Genomic DNA, 20,086 nt, shown 5'->3' with positions numbered 1-20,086 from the left:
TCAGATATCTTTCAATAATAAACAGAGAAAAAATCAAGGGCACAGGAGACAGGTTTAGAGAATAACGTTTCTAATGTTTTCACAATTGAAACACTGCTGTTTCCCATCACATACAATTCTGTGTAGTTTTTAAGAAAATATATAATTCAAATAATAATTCAAATAATTTAACGAAAGTTAAATACAAAACCAGGAGAGAAAATTCTATAATTATTATTAAGATCAAAGCCCCCCCCAGAATAAAATCCTAGAACCGCCCCTGCTTTCAACCCTAAGCAGCACTGCATTTTCAGTACAGAGAACGTATCAGGGAACCAACCATAATTACATTTCCTATATGTACAGCTTCTGAATGAAATGCCAAAAGATGACAAGCTAATGGGGGTCCGTTAACTCTTTTTGTAGAATAAAGTAGTCTCAGACTAAAAAAGAAAAGATTGAAAGATTGTGGTTGTCTTAAAATAATACAATTCCACCTGAGACAACCATTTGACTACTACTGGCACACATTTAAACAGCTTCAGCACAGGTCTAACAAAGCATTAAGTGTAAATATTATGAGAAGTTATCTGGGAATGGGAAGCTATTGCACCACAAGTATTCTCCCCCACCGCCCCACCCAAAAGTGAATAAGCAGTCCTGGCATGTTGGTGAATAACAGTAAGCAATGGTTAATGTTTACCATGATTATAATTCTGTGTCCTGCAAACCTAATACTCTCAACTCAACTTTATTTATATAGCGCTTTTACAATTTTCATTGTTACAAAGCAGCTGTACATGAGACACATTGACTACAAGCAAAACAATCAAAGTTGTACCTGCAAAAACAAGAAAAGGTTGAAAACACAGAAGACAGACACACCCACACACAAAACACTCCACACACACAACACGCACACGCACCAACACACACACACACACACACACACACACACACACACACACACACACACACACACGTACGTACACAGACAAGTACGCACACACACACACGCTCAGTGAGAGCACACATTTAGGATAAAGGAGAGAGAAGCACAGGTCAAATATAACAGATAATAAATTCCTATATGCAATATTAATTAAGTAAAACTTTAAGATTCTAAAGCAGCCCCCCCGGTCAGGCAGATAGTGCAAAAACAGTATGCAAACGGTGGCGAGGAACCCAAAACTCTAATCGAGAAAAAAAACCTCAGGAGAACCCAGGCCCAACCAGGGGATTCCAGTTCCCCTCTGGCAAAAGCTGCTGCCTCTGCACAAGCTCCAGAGAACTTGCACAACAAGGCTAAATAAAATAAATAAACTTAATAATAAAATAAATTATAGTTTAAGATTATCATTAATAATCTAATAGCATTTGAAATTTTGTGGTGAAGACATGTCAAGAGACCGCGTCCTTCTTTATCCAGCTCTATCATCTCAGCTCTTGTCAGGTCCCCACTTCCCATTCTCCGCTCTACCATCAGGTCAGGCCATGAACTGCATCCTGCTCGCTGTGGTAACCTTGGAACAATGAGACAAGACTGGCTGAGAGTAGAGTACTGTTCTGTACTCTTTGATGCAACAAGTACATCAGTTGTGTTTTTGGTTCCGGTTGATCTAACTAATGCAGCCTAAACCCTCTGAAGATTTATATTATGGAAGAGTAGTGTATGCAAGATTAAAAAGATGCGTCTTTAGTCTAGATTTAAACTGACAGAGTGTGTCTGCCTCCCGGACAGTGCAGGGAAGACTATTCCAAAGTTTAGGCGCTAGATAGGAAAAGGATCTACCACCTGCACTTGATTTTGAAATTCTAGGTATTACCAACTGACAGGACGCCTGAGAGCGTAATGCACGTGAAGGACTGTAATACAAAAGGAGTTCATTCAAGTACTGAGGAGCTAAACCATGTAAGGCTTTATAGGTAATAAGCAAGATTTTAAAGTTAACGCGATGCTTTATAGGTAACCAGTGCAAGGTTGACAGAACCGGGCTAATATGTTCATACTTTTTTGTACGTGTAAGAACTCGAGCTGCCGCGTTTTGGACCAATTGGAGTTTTTGTAATAAGCCTGCAGGGCAACCACCTAACAGTGCATTACAGTAATCTAGTCTTGATGTCATGAATGCATGAATTAACTTCTCTGCATCTGCGATTGACAGCATATGACGTAGTTTAGATATATTCTTAAAATGGAAAAACGCAATTTTACAGGTGTTGGCGACGTGGCTCTCAAATGACAGATTACTATCGAATAGAACGCCAAGATTCTTTGCTGACGACGAGGGTTTTATGGAACATCCGTCAATAGTTAAACAGTATTCTTGGTTGTTACTTATAGCAGTTTTCGGTCCAATAAGTAACACTTCCGTTTTGTCCGAGTTCAGTAATAAAAAGTTGTTACTCATCCAGTTTTTTATATCGACTATGCATTCCATTATTCGATGGAACTGCTGTGTTTCATGAGGCTTCGAGGAAATATAAAGTTGAGTAATACAAACACCACTTACTGTTATACGAGTTCACAAATCTATTAAAGATTTTTTATAGTATAACTTCATATACAATTTTTATATATTTTTATATATACTGATTTTATAAAATTAAAAACTTGTTGACATAAATACTTGTTTTGTCTATTGACTGAATGTTTGATATAATAACAGAGAACGACATACTTTTTTCACGTTTTTCTTTTAACTTTTTTTCACTTCATGACTATAGTGCAACAGTTTATGCAATCTTTTCCATTTAATGGCACATGGGAAACAACAAGAAAAGTGAATTAGAGTTTATGATTTAATTTTTATAAAAAAACAAAGTACAACATCTCAAATAAATATTCTAGCATGCCAACAAAACTGATGCAAACATCACATTGATTGTCTCTGCAGTTTGAATTAAACATTCCATATATGGGCAAAGCATGTGATGATGGAATACCCAGAAGTGCCCTTGTTAAAAGATGAATATCATTATAATGGTTGAGTCAGAGGAAGTGGCGATGGCGAAAGTCATGTTTTATAGCCTTTCAAACAATATCAGCAGAGCATTAGTTCCCCATTAAACAAAGTAATGCACTGTGTGGCTATGTGGTTTTCTCAGCAGAGATGGGCTCCCTTTATCATGCACCACAATATTTGCCTTATGCATAAATCGTCTCTTTGGCCAGAACTCTTAAGTCTGCCAAGCTTGTGATTTTCGTTTTGAGACTGTAACAACTGTGTGCTTATCTTCAATGAAAATGTCCAATAAAGGTAACACATTGTTTCACCCTGAGAGTCTCCAAAATAAATAAATAAATAAACCAACAAAACACTTTTCAATGTCCCTGATCTAGCTCAGTTTAAATACCATGCATTTTGTTGTTGAAAAAAGTGGCTGTGGAGGACAAATGCATCCTATGGGAGGTAAACGCTTCTGTTCCAGTGGCCTGTGTCACACATACATACACACACAATTTTTTTTTTAAAGTTAAAGTGATAAGATATTTAAATGCCTTGAAGCTAGGATGTGTTTTTTGGTTTTTCACAAATGATGTTGTTTAAAATAAAGAAAAAGATGAATCACTTGTTTTCTGTGCTGCTACACGTTTATATTAACACTACGTTTAAATTGACAAGTCCCAGGTTGATGAACCCAGGTTTAAGATCAGAACACCTGCTCGATAACTTGTGGATCGTTGGTCTTTGTACTGTATGTTAAACCTCAAAACTGATCTCCCGTGAGCGCCCAAAGAGTGGTTCAGTCAGCAGGTGTGTGTCCGAATAGCTGCGTCTTAGTCGTGTTGAGCTTGTAGTTGTTTTGATGGCCACCTCATAAGGTGGAGGAGGTTCCATGTCCCAGTGAGGCGGCCGACCCCGACTGGAAGGACTGAAGCATGCTGGCTCCATTGGAGGATAGTCCAAGTCCTCACCGTACACACCTCGCCTCTGCAAAGTCCTTAAAAATACAAACATGATTTGGTTAGTCAAAAACGTTATATTTTGGGGTGAATCTCTTTGTTTTACATTAGGATGTGGAATATGACAAGTGTGGATAAATGGGACTTTGATGAACAGTGGTTGACCACTGGAGGGCGCAAAAGGGCCTTCCAGTATCAAATAACTGGAGCAGAGCGCAACTGAGTGGCCGCATTTGTTAGACTTCTCCACTAAGTGATTTTTAATGACATCTGAGGTTGGGAAAAAGGCAAGCAGAAACGAGATGGTCCAAATCCAGATGGATATGGATGGAAAAGTAAAATTATCACCACGGATGTTCCTATCAGTTCCATTAATGATTTTAAGTGTTATGATGAATTTTGTGCAGCCTTGAAAAAACGTATGCATCATGTTTTATTCATCTAATGGATGTTATCTATTAGGGAACAGCTTTTAGGATGCTGGCACCTTCCCCATAACATTTTGTTGACTGCCCTCAAAAATGTTAAGATGGAAAATCATTTATGGCTCAACCCTAAGTATGCAATACTTCATGCTGACAACAGCTAATCTCAGACTATAAATGTGTTTTATGAGAAACATTACTATAATAGCACAGACATTTAACATTATAGTGCAACTATAGTATCACTAGTCCAAGTCCACTTACCCGTGCAGAAAAACAGACTGAGATTCAGGAAAGTGGCTTCCAGGTGGTGGGGTGAAAAGGACTTGGCTGTAGTCGTGGCTGAACTCTTCATTGTACGGCACGGGGTTTCTTTTTCCATTCATAGCCCAGAAGAGTCCTAATATCAGCATCACCGCCCCGAGCACCACGCAGCACATACTGAACGCCTGAAGTCTACTTTGGTTAGAAGTTAGAAAAGCGGTGGAGCCACCGGTGACTATTAAAAACACCCCAATAAAAATAGCGCCCTGGTGTAGGGAAGGCATAGTGCAAGTCTCATGCAATTAGGCGCTTAAAGCCGCTATCTATCTCAAGGGTTTAACGCGCATCGTCCGGCTTCTGGATGACATCGAGCTGTAGTGAATAAAGTTCCTCAAACGGAAATGCTTTGGTTCGCTTCTAAGGGTAATTGCATGTCCTATTGATGTCACTACATCACATACTGGTAATAATTTCACATTGCCCAAAGATTTAGGCAGATTTTTGACAAGAAAAAAAACTGTACGTTCACAATCCCTCACAAATGAAGCGTGCTGTAGACTCCTGCTACTCGATCGCAGCGCCTGCGGTGAACTTCACGATGTGCTCGTGTGCATCAGGTTTGGTCCATCTGATCCGAGAGCTGTCAAATGAGCGCCGCTGCCTTGCTGACAGTCAAACGCTATCATAATGAGCATCAGAGTTTACGCCCCACCCAAGAGCCGTCTGTAGGCCAAATAGTTATTAGCATAACTTTAAAAATACGATTCAAATAAAGTAAACGGAAAATATACTTCTTACTTTGTTTTACATGACCAACACCTTAAAGCAGGTTTAAATTATGAAGCGAATAAATGCATTCGCTGTGGCCAATATAAAGTAATGACTCTATCATTATTATACCAGTTTAATAGTTGCACATATAATGCAAGTTACATGTATGTACATCATGATCATGGGTGTCAATAATAGATGTACTGCTGTTATGTAGTCACTCGCCTCATTGCTCAACTGTTGTATGATAATGAACGCATGGTACTGTGTCAATGGTGTGACGATGCTTCTTTCCTGTGATTGGATGAAGAGACGGCACGCAACTTCTGGCGTCATCTGAATTGACGGACTCCTAGCCAATCGCTTGTTAGGGGCAGTCCTTCCAGTACCACCTGGGCACGTTCCTAAAAAGTGTGTAAAATATAGACGGTAAATAGCGTGCGTGCGAGTGGGGTATTCTGCGGACTAAGATTGCAAAAAAAAACGCACAAAACGACAGCTTACTGGACCGTATTCATGCATGCGTTTTAATTTACGGCCGTTGTAAACGCAGACAAAAAGCATTTGGAAAACCAAAGCCAAGCAACAGACTCCACAACTTTTTATCTCGTCATGGATCCGTTGTTTTATTTGGGTGGGCTAGCTGTTCTGTTTTTGGTATGGATCAAAATGAAGGGCTTGGAGTACGTGATAATACACCAGAGATGGATCTTCGTTTGCCTCTTTCTCCTCCCCTTATCCGTCATCTTTGATGTCTACTATTACCTGCGCGCGTGGGTCATCTTTAAGATGTGCTCAGCACCAAAGCAGCACGACCAGCGAGTCCGAGACATCCAGAGACAGGTAACAGCACAAGCTTTACACGCATGCATTGCTTCAGCCTTTAATCTATTGTAAGTTAAGATGCAGAGGGTCCCTATTTAAACATTAAGGTAAAAGAAACAGGAGATGAATTATATACGTGTACGTATTTCTGCCTTATAGAGCTATAATAAAGTTATAATGGTATGCAAAATGTAGTTCCAGAAGAATACTCTGCATTGTTGTACAGAATTTTTAAAGCATCATGTTCATGCATCTTCTGTGAAATAATATGCAGTTTATAAAAACATCATGCATTCTGCATAGAAAGAAAAAAAAACATGCACTGACATGCTTGGAAAACAATGACATGGTCACTATCTAAAACTTTTGTTTTCCAGGTGCGAGAATGGAAAAAAGAGGGAGGGAAGAAACACATGTGTACAGGTCGTCCTGGGTGGCTGACTGTGTCACTCAGGGTGGGAAAATACAAGAAGACTCACAAAAACATCATGATAAACATGATGGACATCCTCGAAGTTGACACAAAAAGACAGGTAGTGGACGTTTTTCTGGCCTGTGCTATGCGTATTGTTTATTGTTTATTGTTCTGGCAAAGGGGGCTTTTAAATGACCTCTAACAATTTTTCAGGTGGTACGTGTGGAACCCTTAGCTAACATGGGTCAGGTGACTGCTCTGCTGAACTCTATTGGCTGGACATTGCCTGTGGTGCCTGAGCTTGATGACCTCACAGTTGGTGGGTTTTCAGAGAGAAACAAATCAGCGGTTACTTTGCAGCATACATTGAACATGCATTTACACATTCATTTGTTTTTATCAAAATAAGTTACAGTTTATACACTTAAAGTGATAGTATTCTGTCAACATTTATTCACCCTCTTGTCATTTCAAACCTTTATGACTTTCTTTCTTCCGCAGAACACAAAAGAAGATATTTTGGAGAAAGTGGGTAATCGAACAGCACTGGCCCCCATTCACTTCTATTGCATGGACTCAAAACCAATGCAAGTGAATGGGGGCCGGTTAACAACATTCTTCAAAATATCTTCTTTTGTGTTCTGCAGAAGAAAGAAAGTCAACAGGTTTGAAATGACTTTAGGGTGAGTAAATGATGACAGAATTATTTTTGGGTGAACTATCACTTTAAGAAGAAAAATTCAGCATAGTGCACTTTCATGGTACCTCAAATTCTATTCAGACTGAGGAACTAAATTGGCACTCTCAGTTCAGTTCCTAATGCACAACTCCTTATGTTATTTTTGTTTGTAACCAGATCACGACACAAGTTTTATGTGGCATTCATTTAGATGCATTTCTAATGGAGAAAGTACATTCTGTACATTCAGAATGTAAACAATGTACAGCACATGCTTGTTTCTATTTAGTTAAGGACTGTCATCTTGGATCTGTATACCCAATGCACGCCTCACTGGAGATTTGTTTAATGTCTCTAAGCACTTGCAGATATTCCCTTTCTTTAAATCGATCGTAACATTTTCTCCTGATCGATATTGTATGTCGTGTGTGGTGCATCAGAGGCTGCTTCTAATTGAGTTATGAATGAGCATAGTCCCTGTTTCAATGAGGCAAATTAGATTAGGAAGGATATGGGTCCTACTGCTGAAAGTGTTTATAGATCTCAGAAAAGCTTGCTTACTGGCTGAGATATGTTTTACGCAGGCACACCTTGGAATTCATTTAGTGTCTACAGAGACACAATGTTTAGTACTAATACAAGATAAAGGTATGTTCTGTTTGTAGTGTGTTGGACAATATGAGATATTTTTGGCTGCATGTATTGATTGCTGTATCTTGGAAACTTTAGGAATTCGAAGAAATGTGACAGACTGTTTCATATCTAAAAGTCTACTTTAGAATCATGCCTCTGTATTCAAAGGTCATCTGTTGGACTTTTAACTCATTCCACATATTACTCTACAGCTATATTTGCGTCCAGTTATGTTTCTTATTTTGTCTGACCATTAATCCATACTTAACCAGATTTACTTGTTTGTCCATTCTAATAGCAAAACACTACCATATAGTAGGTATTTGATATTCTGTTCAAGCAAATCTTTCCTTAGTTTAACCAAAAATGCTGTCATGACTTAGTCTTAACGTACCACCCACACCTGTATTACTTTCCTTCTGCAGAAAACATACTGTACTGTATGTGTGGATTTTTGTGAAATATCCAGACCACTCTTTTCATATAATGAAAGTAAATGGGGACTGGGGCTGACAAGTTCCCCAAAAAAATGATTAAAATGTGATTTTAAGCAGATTTGTGTTTTTTTAATGAACTGTGTCTATTGTCGAATTATGAGGTCAAGACACAGTGTGAGTAATAAAAGAAATGACGGAGAAAAGTCTACAAAAATGGATAAAACTTAATCCACAGTTTTGTAATGTTAAGAGGAAGGCTATGTGACAATTTTCCATAATTCAGTCTGAAATACATTTACATTTGCAGTAATATTGTCAATACAGAAGTCTCTTTTCTTTCAGGGGGGTTGGTTATGGGTACAGGAATCGAGTCTTCGTCTCATATCTATGGTCTGTTCCAGCACATATGTGTGGCTTATGAGCTGGTGTTGGCTGATGGTAGTCTGGTTCATTGCACAGAGGTAGGTCAGTTGTTAAACAGTAGAAAGTACATTTTTATTTTGTTTTTTAAATGAGATACCTTTTCAAACACTAATGAAACGTTGGTGTCAAATTTAATGTGAATTGTAAATGTGTTTATGAAAAGTTTGTAATATCAGTCATGTTTGAACACAAGACTTGACTTGGTTCAATATTTAATCCCAAAATTTTCTCCCCATTTCGCTTAGTCTAAACCTGTTTGTTCTTTTCTATTTTGTAGAACATTAAAATAAAAAAAATCTTAAAGGGGTAGTTAACCCAAAAGTGAAAATTCAGTCATCATTTACTCACCCTCTTGTCATTTCAAACCTTTATGACTTTCTTTCTTCTGTAGAACATAAAATAAGTTATTTTTTATTCTTACCCATTCACTTCTTTTGTGTAGAAACAAAACCAATGCAAGTCGAAGGGTACCGCCATTGTGCGGTCACCCAACAATCTTTTAAATATCTTCTTTTGTGTTCTATAGAAGAAAAAAAAGCCATGCAATTCTGAAATGACAAGAGGCAGAATTAAAATTTTTGGGTGAACTATACCTTTAATGGAGTTCTTACTGTACAAAAAAAGTTAATGCATATGAATATCTTATTTTATGTTTGAATCACAATGGTTTATCATCCCTTGAGCTTCAGCAAATTACTCGACTTATATCACACAAAACTTGTATCTCTTGAATATTGAATGTTTTAATGCAGTTTATTAGGGTTGTGTTAGCAATTTTTTCATGTTTGTTCTGCTCACAGAAAGAAAACTCTGACTTGTTCTATGCGGTTCCTTGGTCCTGCGGTACCCTTGGATTCCTGGTGGCGGCGGAGATCCGGATAATTCCCGCTCGGAAATGGGTGAAGCTACGCTATGAACCGGTTCGTGGCTTGGACGCTATCTGTAAAAAGTTTGCAGAGCAATCAGCCAATAAGGAGAACCAGTTTGTAGAGGGACTGCAGTACTCTCGGGACGAGGCCGTGATCATGACTGGTATCATGACAGACGATGCAGAGCCTGGCATGGTGAGACCAGTTAAATGTTATACACTATTAAATTCCATTAAAAATTGAATGATAAAATGGCATTGTAAAAATATAATCTCAAATTTTCTGTCTTTCTCTTCGTCTGTTAGACTAACTGTATAGGTTACTATTACAAGCCGTGGTTCTTTAGGCACGTGGAGGGTTTCCTCAGGGAGAACCGTGTTACAGTGGAGTACATTCCACTTAGACACTACTACCACAGACACACCCGCAGCATCTTCTGGGAATTACAAGTAAGTGAATCTGGACACCTGCACTCAACAACACAAATAAAAATTATTGATGTCTTGTTTGTCACATTTGTATTTTGTGTTTAAAATATTTATGTAAAGCATCTCATAGTGTGCACGTACATCTCCAACTATTGTTATACTTAATTCATTTTAATAAATAATTGTAATAATGTAATGTTTATGAGGACGGTATAGACAGTGTGTAGATCAGTGTGGAGGTACACATAAATAAGTTAAGAGCTGGGATTTTGTTTGCAATTTATATCAAATTTATATGGAATTTGCCTGAATTTTTATGCATGTTTATATACAGAAAAAATACTTATATACTGTATATTCACCCTACATTATAGGGCAACATTATACTGTACTGTATTATTGTTATCGCTGCACATCTGTGAGGTCTTCAACAGTGATGTTATATGTTCCAAAAATGGTTCTCCTTGCTTTGTGTTTGAAATAAAAAATACCAATATCATATGTATTTTTAGACTGCTTTCCTTTGCAGATTATAACTTTAATATTGGCTTTTGGTCTGTGGCGTGGATTTTAAGTTTATCAGGCTCAGAGTTTGAGACATTTAGTCGAACAGATAGCATCCATTAGCTTTGGCATTGTTCACTTGTGCGATAATGCATAGCTAAAGAGACAAATATCTATTCTGTCCATTCGAATCAGACAGTGTCTCTCTCTCTTTCAACCCTTCTCTTTTTCACTCTAACACACACACACAGTTTTGAGGCAATATATACACTAAAGCCTTACATTATGCCATTAGCTACAGGAAAACCTTGCTCTGTGCATTGGCCAGTTCAGGACATTACTCAACAAATTATGCAGTTAAAGCTTAGATGGACATAGGGAGGAGGAGAGACAAGCTTTGTCTCACAAACAAGACTTTTTTGATCTTGACAAATGATGTGCTTACACCCTCACTTTGTCTGTCAGCACTTCCAGTGATAATTGTAAAAATATCGATCTGTCTGCACATTTACCATCTCTCATTAAATCCCGTTAAATCGTCCATTTTCTTTAAGTCAAATTCAAACGTTCACTTTTAAGCTGATCTTCCATGTTCTCTGTGGCTTTCAGGACATCATTCCTTTCGGAAACAATCCGTTGTTCCGCTACGTGTTCGGCTGGATGGTCCCTCCTAAGATCTCCTTGTTGAAGCTCACTCAAGGAGAGACCATCCGCAAACTCTACGAGCAGCACCATGTGGTTCAGGACATGCTGGTTCCCATGAAGCACGTCAAAAACTCCATTCTGCGCTTCCATGAGGACGTACATGTGAGACACAAACACACGATAGAGATGACATTAATGACATGATCAAGGCCTCATATCGGCCTCCAGTAGAGCTGTTCATGATGTCTGCTTGGAGACCAACCTAGAAGGCTAATGAGTTCCCTCTGGAATGTCTAATGGGTTTTTGCAATAGAAGATTTCGATTTATGAGTCAAATAAGTTCTGTGGTTGATGTTACTTGAAGAGGCTTTCCCACTACAACGTTTTCTAATTGATCACAACATCTTTGTGTTACCTATAGTCTATTTGAGGCGATTTTGTAGCATACATTTAAAAGCATACAACAGCTTCAGATTTCAAGTTAATGGTATGATTGTGTATAATTTACATCAATAACAGCTTTAACTTGGAAAATGACCATGGTATAAGCAGGATAAACCACAGCTTGCTGTGCATTAAAGTAATTTTAATGCACGGCAAGTGCATTAAAATGGACTTGCTTCGCGTCGGGTGGTTCTTGGCCTCCACGTCATGTATTAAAACCCTTTAATGCACGGCTAGCTGTGGTTTATCCCTTACATATAGAACAAAGAAGGGAAACTCTTCTCTAGGAATCTTATAAACAATGCTGATCATTTAAAAATGACTGAATTGACATACTGTATACCATTATTTGAAGAGTTTGTTTCCAAAATTAAAAACTACGCTTTTTATTTGTTATCGTGTTTTTATTGTGTTAGTTACTATGGCTTGAATCGAAACAAACTAACTGCAGTTTGATTGATATTAATTGGAATGCACAATAAAAACATGATTTTTGGGGGAAATAAACTCTTCATTTATACAGTATATTTTAAATGTACATTTTAATTTTAATTTCATGACTTTTAGTATTCGTTAGATCTAACTGGATTTGTCATGATTATCTTTACTAAAAGATATCTGGGAACCCCCTACTTTAATGGGAGATCCCTAATGCCTTATGGGGGGTCCTTTATTCCCCACAACCCCCCCCCCACCCCCATAACTTGATTCTAACACCGTGTCTACACCGGACGCGACCGATGCGACAAGAGACAAAAATTTTGTCCACAGTGGATGCGGCGCCTGTCGCGTCCAGTGTAGACATGGTATAAGCGTTTAATTTGTAATACAGTGATTGGTTTATGTTTTGTAGGTGTATCCCCTGTGGCTTTGTCCATTCGTGCTGCGCAGCCAGCCAGGAATTGTGCATCCTAAAGGAGATGAAGATGAATTGTATGTTGATATTGGAGCATATGGTGAGCCCAAAGTGAAGCACTTTGAGGCCAACGCGTCCACGCGCCAGCTGGAGAAGTTTGTCAGAGACGTTCATGGGTTAGTTTTTATCTTAGTATCTGCACGCTATTGTGTAACCCACATACCTGTGTAACACATGTCTGTGTTTCTAGATTCCAGATGTTGTATGCTGATGTTTACATGGATCGGCAGGAATTCTGGGAGATGTTCGATGGTACATTGTATCATAAACTCAGAGACCAACTTAACTGTAAAGATGCATTTCCTGAAGTCTATAACAAAATTTGCAAGTCTGCACGACACTGAATCCATGTCAATCTCCCCCAAACATGAGCATTAGAATAATAGAAAATTGTTCCATCCTTTTAAAGTAAAATTTAAAGTACAATGAAGGCAGAGAATCGAAAAAAATTCCATCCCCACTGTCACATATCAATATTTTTGGTGGTCTAAACAAAAATTAAGGCCCATATTATTGTTAACATGTCCAAGACATTATTAGCTAACACATTATATAATTTATTAATAGATGATTTATATAACTGTTATATATTGTCATAATTATTGTCATCATTATTCATTTATAGTAAAAAGCTCTCTATTTTCCTACATATAATTGTTGCCTACCTCACGTCTTAACAACACAGGGATTCTTTGTCTACTAAAACACTTAAATGTAAGCATTTATACTCAATATGTGCCAAGCACAATTTATGTGTTCATGAATGTATTTACTATGAATTTGCTTTGAGTCAATGTTGTAAGGGAATGACATTGAGTTAGTTATTATCATTGTCAGAATATTTAGGTACAAGAAGAACAAAACAACAAACATATCTATAAAAGTGACTATTAGACACAGTGAGGTTGTACATTTAACCTCTTAAACTCTGCCAGCTCCTGCAAATCCACCGGTATATATTGCATCAACAAAACTAGACATGTGGTATCTTTTAAAGGCTTAGAACCTCAGATTTCTTTTACGTTTTAAGTCCCATCAATTTTGCATTTGTTACATAAGAGAACATAATAATGTCTGAATTTCCTCCCATCCTCCTTGAAAATCATACAAGTAATATTTAATTTCATATTTATATCACTCAAACGGAGTCGTATATTAAATTGAATCTCTCACTGTCAAGAATATCACTGTATATTTCAATCGATCTAACACTTAGAATAACAACATGGAATTGTTGCTTTTTCTTCTGTAAAATTAGACCCTTTTTCAATTTACTCCAATCTTTGTGGGGAGGGCACTTTTTTAAATTTAGGTAAAAAATGCTAAATAAATATTACACAGTATTTTTTTTCCTGACTGATGTATTGATCTTGTCGGCTGGTGTTCTCATTTTAGAGAGCATTTGATTGCACAATAATGTGTGTAGTGCAGGATGAGTCACCAATATTTTTGCCCTATTTTCCAGAAAGCAAAAGATTTGTAAATGTGCATCGCTACAAATGTAGAATTGTGACTTTGAATAAAACAGCTCTAAAAATTTTTACCATGTAGTTTTTGACTTGTGCAATACTTGCATTATAAAAAAATTCAGCAAAGTCAATATACAGTATTTTTCTTCTGTTTTAATGGAACTGCTTACTATGCATGTCTGTGAATCGATTTATGGGGTGAGAAACACCGGCTGTAGAACACAACCACTCTCCTGTAAAAGGTCTGTCTGGAGGCCGAAGAAAGGCTCTGTGGTTCACAGGAACATTAACAGCTCCCAGTCTCTCCCTGTAACATGACAACAGCACATTATGATCACTATGGGAGTCAATGGGGGGCAAAATCTGTCTGGTTATAAGCCTTCTTTCAAATATCTTTGTGTCCATCAGAACAAAGAAATGTATACAGATTTGGAACAACTTGAAGGTGAGTAAATGATGACAGAATTTTCATTTTTGGGTGAATTATCCCTTTAATGCACAAAATGTTCTACCACATCAAACCACCTTTTGCCTTTTCAATATTTCATCAAATCCCCGGTGTTTCTAAGACCCACTAATTTTGTTCTCCTTCAGTTGCACCTCGTAATTGTTACTGGACATGTTACCCAAAGCAGTGTGAGAAAACCCTTCAGAGAAATACCATGTCCTGTGCTCATTAACACCCATTAACTACAGACCAATGACATGAAGAGCATTAATTAAATCACTAGTTTGAACATGCCCAGTGAAGAGACTGTCAGGGTCAATGGTGACAATATGTCATGTGATTATTTACAGTTAGAAGAACATTAATTAACATTTTTATCAGGTTGCGTATTATTTTTTGTTTTGTGCTGACACATTTTACATTTATCCTTTTTTTACATTCATACGTGTACTTATTTTTATCCAAAGGAAGGAACCAATAATAAGCATATAGTCTACAAAGCTACACTAGTTACATTATTTTAATAAGCAGAAGAATTATAGAAAGGTTAGAAATTGTACAAAACCTGTATTGCAGGGGAACCCAACCTTTTTTTCTCCAAAGGTCCCCCCACTGTATTAAACTATATGCAAAGGCCCCCTTCCATTCACAAAAACTCAAAATTTCTTTCTACCCAATAAAATATTTTAGAGCTTGATATTAACTGGTAAAATGTTTATTCATTATAAAAATGGCCAAATAATAAGAAATATCTTAATATCTGGTTAAGTGCTGGTTTTATTAGTCATCTTGAGGCCCCCTTGGAAGTCAGCTGGGTCCCCCTTGTGGGCCAGGGTCCCCCTGTTGAGAATCACTGCTGTAGTGTAGTGTAGTGTAAAATTAAAGAATTAAATTAATGTTGGGTGTTTTGTTATTAAATATTATTTTATGTATTATTAATAATCTCTGCAAGCAACCCTAACAATTCCAATTGGTCAACATTTTCCAGAACATAAAGGAATATATTTGGAAGAATGTCAGATCTCATTCCCCATTTACTAACATAGTAGGGGAAATAAATACAAGGGAAGTCAATGTAGAATGAGGTCAGTGTCCTCAGCATCTTCAGTCATGACTGTTGTGACCAGCAGGTGTAGAACTGGCTTAAGTATTCCCAAGAGCATTTGTAAAATCCAGGAGATGACGCAGTTTATTGTGAATAGACTCCAACACTTCAATATTCTGCCAGGTTTTGATGAGGGAGCATACATATTGGTCACCTGTGGGAGAAATGTCCATTGGGGAAGGGTCATAAATCCAATGTAGACATCAACACAAAGTAAATTGTGTGAGTTTGTGAGTTGGCAACCATGTTGAAGGGTCGTTCCAAACCGAAGTTCTCAAAAATGGCCACTCAATAGGATTCGAAGGGTACAACTGATTGGACACTTTGCTCAACCATGATTGTTTGCGCATGTTCTTTGTGTGACAACGGCGCCTCTTTATGGGCATGGGAAGATAACGCAGAATGGCACTTGAAGAAACAGTCTCAGACTCCTACACCCTTCATCCCTTCGAAACTATCACTCCGGTGGGTAACCCTTTCAAGGAACTATAGGTAACGCTTTATATTACGGCCCTCAATGTACCTCGTAATTAAACAGAATTTACAGCGTAACTACTTGTAACAATAATGTACCTCTACAGTACATATTTGTAGGTAAAGGGTAACAATATACAAAGTTTGGGGAATAAAGAAAATACTGTATTTATACTGTAAGTAGCCTATTTTAAATCTAAGGGGTAACTATTTTAATATAATGTGGTATGCATGACCTGCAGTTTGCTATACAACAATCTTAGCATGAACATACACTACATTTTTGTAATCACAATATACCCATAAATAAGCTATTGTGGATATCCATTAAGTACGGAGTTCTTATTTTATTATCATAGCAAACATGAAATAAGGGGAATTGATGCGTTCAATTTTTGCGCAAGCAAAACAGCACGACAGACTGTCTGTCAACTGTACATTTGACAGAGTTTTCACTTTAGGATTCATTTTTATTTGATTGATTTTATGATTGCTGGTCACTATGAGTTATTTTGATGAGTTTTAATGTGTAAAATGTGCAAAACCAATGTTGATCTTTTGAGACTATAATCAAGTAGTTCAAGAGCGGATTGATTTGGATTTTTATATTTCATTCAGTTCCCCAATCTTTACATATTGTTCCCTTTTATCTACATAAATGTACTGTAGAGGTACATTATTGTTACAAGTAGTTACGCTGTAAATCCTGTTTAATTATGCGGTACATTGCGGGCCGTAATCTAAAGCGTTACCGAACTATAATAATCTTTTTGTTTTGCTTTAAGTAAAACCATGGTTAATTTTCGTAAGGGAACAAAGCATGACTTATTGCAATAAACACAACAATATACCAGACAAACATAACCATTTAGACAACTTTCTTAAGGTATAACCTATAAAAGTCGGACAGGCAAATCACGTGGTCTCGCGAATTCCACCGCTTTGCATTTGACACGCTCCTGGTGTACATTGGCACCGCATTGAGGAGGGAACAAAACCTCGCCGGAGCCGTATCTTGCGGCAGATGCGTGCGGTGTAAACAAGGGTTGACTAGAGAAAGCGGCGCGGATCGCGTTTTCCGCACGGATTTAGACGCGAAATGTGAATCGCCCCTTAGACAGACTGAAATGCTATGGAGTGGGCGCACTGTATAGAAATGGGTGGGTCTTGTGGTCGTACGGGACGCAGACGGATTCACTAGAGCTGTGTCCCAATTCGTGTCCCAATTGCGTCACAGCAGTGCTGTCCGCTGTCCCGATTCAAATGTTGCTTCAAAAGCAGCCCCAAAATGCAAACTTATTTCCGTGGGTTTTTAAAATCGCCATGAAACGGAAGTTGCGATTGACTTCTTTTCCGTATCGTGACGTATATCTGAGTGAAACGGCTTCTGAAAGTAGGGCGGGCGTTATTTTGCCCTTCCCGTTTTGATTGGTTTGTTGTACGTTGGGCCTGGAGGGGAGGGCTAGAAATGCCTGGCCATTGGACAGTCAGTATAGTTCTACCTCTTTTTGTTGCCTACGTCATGTGGTGAAGAGTTGTTGTTGAGCGGGGGGTGAGGAGCTTAATGTTTTTGATTAATGATTGCAAATTAATTTAAAAAAAATTGTGTCCACGGATAAATCATATTTAATAATCACTGCAACACTGTGTAAAACACTTAGAATTTTCCGGTTTGATTTCATGGTGACTTTAAGGATAGAGCGAATCTTCACAGCTTTGGCCATCCCGAGATTCATTGCGCGCCTGTAACGGCTTGAAAATGTTAAATAGTCGATCGAAACTTTAGTTAAACAAAAGTATATAATTCACAAAAACGGTCCATTTCAGTGTTTTAATATTATATATGATGTTGTTAATTAACATTATTGGTGCATTGTGTTTTACATTTCTAAGGTTAGTTAATTTAATATACTGTTGGGCTGTTTTAATCTACATAAACGTGTCATATTCTCTAAAATAAAATGTTATTTTTCTGGCTCCGTGTTTGTTTAAAAAAGACAGAAACGTCTCTGCCGTGTCCTGCTGCTGTCACCACGCAACAGGAGCAGCAGGTGACGCACGCAATTAGAAAATCCTCCACGAGGCTAACGTTGGACCGTCTCATTTCACTTAGCTTCTTGGACTTTTGAGGCTGCTTTGAAGACCAAGTCCTCTTTTTTTAAGAGCTTGGAAGGTTGCAGCCCCCGAATTGGGACACAGGTTTCTTCACAACACCGGCCACTGACGAATTACAATCACGGCTGACCTTCCGGTGAGTAGATCTGGGACTATGCATGTGACAGGATGTAGCATTAGCTGTAAAATATTACATATTTCATAACACAGCCAGTGTGTAACTTTACCTGACGCGACGGAAATGCTAACTCCATTAACCTCTTGTGGACGTGCGCGTGAATGTGTGTTGTATAAATGGGTGCTATTTAAAATATCAGAAACATTTTGCGGTGTTGTGAAATTCGCTACGCATGCGGTTTTTCAGACACCTTGGATGCGTCTCATAAGTGAAATTGTTTATTTGGGCTTTATACGCGCGTGCTACATTTGTGGATTTACCTTATGAAAATGAACATGGCTTTTTATAACACGATATGCATGTTTTTTGTTGCATAGTTATAGTGGTTACTATAGTTCTTCTACGAATACCACTATATGGTTATGATAGTGAAACCATGGTTATTTTTATTTTTGCACTCTGGGGTTGGAAGTGTACTAAGTTTTAAGACACCGCCTGCACAATGAGCGTTTCTTTGTCCTTGTTACTTCTCCCAGCGCATAATACTTATACAATTCAGACAGTTTAACAGACAATATTTATATGAGGTGTAATTTAGTAAGGTTTGTTCCATTGTGGTATGTCCTCGTACTTATTTAGGTGAAAGGCGAGCGTCTCCACCTCTTTTGTACCATCAAATACCTGACGTAAGACTTGTGTAAGATTGCATCAAACTTAAGTGGTGCATGAATAATAAAGCTAAAGGTATGAAGCAAAATAATCTGTCATTTTGTTACACCTTTCAACAGCATTGTGGAAGTGAGTGTGCCCTGCTGGTGAAAATGACTACAGACCGAGAGCCTCCTGTCACTGCTAAACTCCTCCATCTCATGTTTCTTTCCACCTTCTGGGGAATGCAGATATGGGTCACCTTTATATCAGGTAAGCTTGTGTTGCCAAAAATGCAAGCCCTCTTTAGATGCTGGACTGTATTGTTTTCATACATTATTTCTTAAACAAGGCTCAAAAGTGAGCTGCAAAACCTTTCAAGTTCACCAAGTTTATTATGTTGTTTTATTCAGGCTTTGTGATGGACAACCATCTAAACAGGCACACGTTTGGCTTCATCCAGAGCCGGCTCTTCCCGTATTACCTGCATATCGGCTCAGCCTGCGCTTTCTTTAACCTCACTTTATTCGCCATGTACCATCCCAGCGAGCTGTTGGATGACAAAGAAGCCTTCCAGGTAGGGAACATTATGTTGTGCCCGTTCATGATTCTTTTGCTTACTCTTATCTAAGGGCACCAAGAGTCAAGGCACTTGTGCCCTCTCAAAAAAAATAGACGCTCCTTGTTAACAGAGGTAGTGTAAAAATATGTTACTGTACTTGGGTAGAGAATGCTAATTATTATTACTTTTTTACAGATCTTAATTTATTTTGTCTGCGTGACTGTAGCTGCAGTGAATGCCCAGTGGTTCGGTCAGATGACGTCGGAAATTATGGCAGACATGCATTTGATTGAGCAGGCCTGTGGGTTGGGTCAAGACATCGGACTCTCGTCCAATCGGGAGGCTTATGCCAAACTTTGTGAGACCGACCCGAAGTATAAACATTTGAGTGGCCGTCTATGGTTGTACCACCTGCTCTCCTCACTTTGTAACCTATGCTGTATCATATGTAATGGTTACAGTCTATATTACCTGGCGGAGAACCTCACCACACTCTGATCGCCTTCCAACTCCTCCCCAGGAAAGGGGTACATACCCACAATGCAATGCAAAGCAAAACACTCGAAATCCATCATTGATGAAC

The 20,086-nt window shown here is 38.2% G+C and overlaps 3 protein-coding genes across 6 annotated transcripts; 2 read left to right on the top strand and 1 right to left on the bottom strand.

The window, feature by feature from the left end:
* Positions 1-2,651: 2,651 nt before the first annotated feature.
* si:dkeyp-51f12.2 (uncharacterized protein LOC100151460 homolog) lies at positions 2,652-5,191 on the bottom strand. The gene is made up of 2 exons (XM_057352335.1): positions 4,576-5,191; positions 2,652-3,924 (listed from the first exon to the last, which is right to left on the bottom strand). The coding sequence occupies exons 1-2, from the start codon at positions 4,857-4,859 to the stop codon at positions 3,684-3,686; spliced, it is 525 nt and encodes a 174-aa protein (XP_057208318.1). The 5' UTR covers positions 4,860-5,191; the 3' UTR covers positions 2,652-3,683.
* Positions 5,192-5,748: 557 nt separating this feature from the next.
* On the top strand, positions 5,749-14,114 carry dhcr24 (24-dehydrocholesterol reductase). Its single transcript, XM_057352325.1, has 9 exons — positions 5,749-6,189; positions 6,549-6,704; positions 6,800-6,905; positions 8,678-8,796; positions 9,559-9,822; positions 9,933-10,076; positions 11,169-11,366; positions 12,502-12,680; positions 12,755-14,114. Exons 1-9 carry the CDS (start codon positions 5,959-5,961, stop codon positions 12,906-12,908), a joined length of 1,551 nt encoding a protein of 516 aa, XP_057208308.1. The 5' UTR covers positions 5,749-5,958; the 3' UTR covers positions 12,909-14,114.
* Positions 14,115-18,114: 4,000 nt separating this feature from the next.
* On the top strand, positions 18,115-20,001 carry si:ch211-121a2.4 (transmembrane protein 205). 4 transcript variants are annotated; one of them, XM_057352330.1, is made up of 5 exons: positions 18,341-18,456; positions 18,933-18,979; positions 19,082-19,214; positions 19,355-19,518; positions 19,699-20,001. In XM_057352330.1, exons 1-5 carry the CDS (start codon positions 18,417-18,419, stop codon positions 19,999-20,001), a joined length of 687 nt encoding a protein of 228 aa, XP_057208313.1. In that variant the 5' UTR covers positions 18,341-18,416. The 4 variants fall into 4 exon arrangements, with proteins under 4 accessions (XP_057208315.1, XP_057208314.1, XP_057208313.1 ...); XM_057352332.1 differs by lacking the exons at positions 18,341-18,456; positions 18,933-18,979 and adding an exon at positions 18,115-18,311; XM_057352331.1 differs by having other exon boundaries at positions 18,336-18,990.
* The last annotated feature ends 85 nt before the right edge of the window (positions 20,002-20,086 follow it).

This window comes from Triplophysa rosa, linkage group LG15 (genome assembly GCF_024868665.1).
Source record: "Triplophysa rosa linkage group LG15, Trosa_1v2, whole genome shotgun sequence".
Classification (NCBI taxonomy): Eukaryota; Metazoa; Chordata; class Actinopteri; order Cypriniformes; family Nemacheilidae; genus Triplophysa; species Triplophysa rosa.
Note: the sequence above shows the minus strand (reverse complement) of the source record. Positions and strands in the feature narration are given on the sequence as shown.

Bases quoted from the DNA above. Each gene is read 5' to 3' on its own strand.
- si:ch211-121a2.4 (XM_057352330.1), top strand. From the start codon at position 18,417: ATGCTAACTCCATTAACCTCTTGTGGACGTGCGCGTGAAT. The intron at 18,980-19,081 runs GTAAGACTTGTG...ACCTTTCAACAG, and splicing joins TGTACCATCAAATACCTGAC to CATTGTGGAAGTGAGTGTGC. The intron at 19,519-19,698 runs GTAGGGAACATT...ACTTTTTTACAG, and splicing joins ATGACAAAGAAGCCTTCCAG to ATCTTAATTTATTTTGTCTG.
- dhcr24 (XM_057352325.1), top strand. From the start codon at position 5,959: ATGGATCCGTTGTTTTATTTGGGTGGGCTAGCTGTTCTGTTTTTGGTA. The intron at 6,705-6,799 runs GTAGTGGACGTT...ACAATTTTTCAG, and splicing joins AAGTTGACACAAAAAGACAG to GTGGTACGTGTGGAACCCTT. The intron at 9,823-9,932 runs GTGAGACCAGTT...TTCGTCTGTTAG, and splicing joins ACGATGCAGAGCCTGGCATG to ACTAACTGTATAGGTTACTA.
- si:dkeyp-51f12.2 (XM_057352335.1), bottom strand. From the start codon at position 4,859: ATGCCTTCCCTACACCAGGGCGCTATTTTTATTGGGGTGTTTTTAATA. The intron at 3,925-4,575 runs GTAAGTGGACTT...TGTATTTTTAAG, and splicing joins CAGTCTGTTTTTCTGCACGG to GACTTTGCAGAGGCGAGGTG.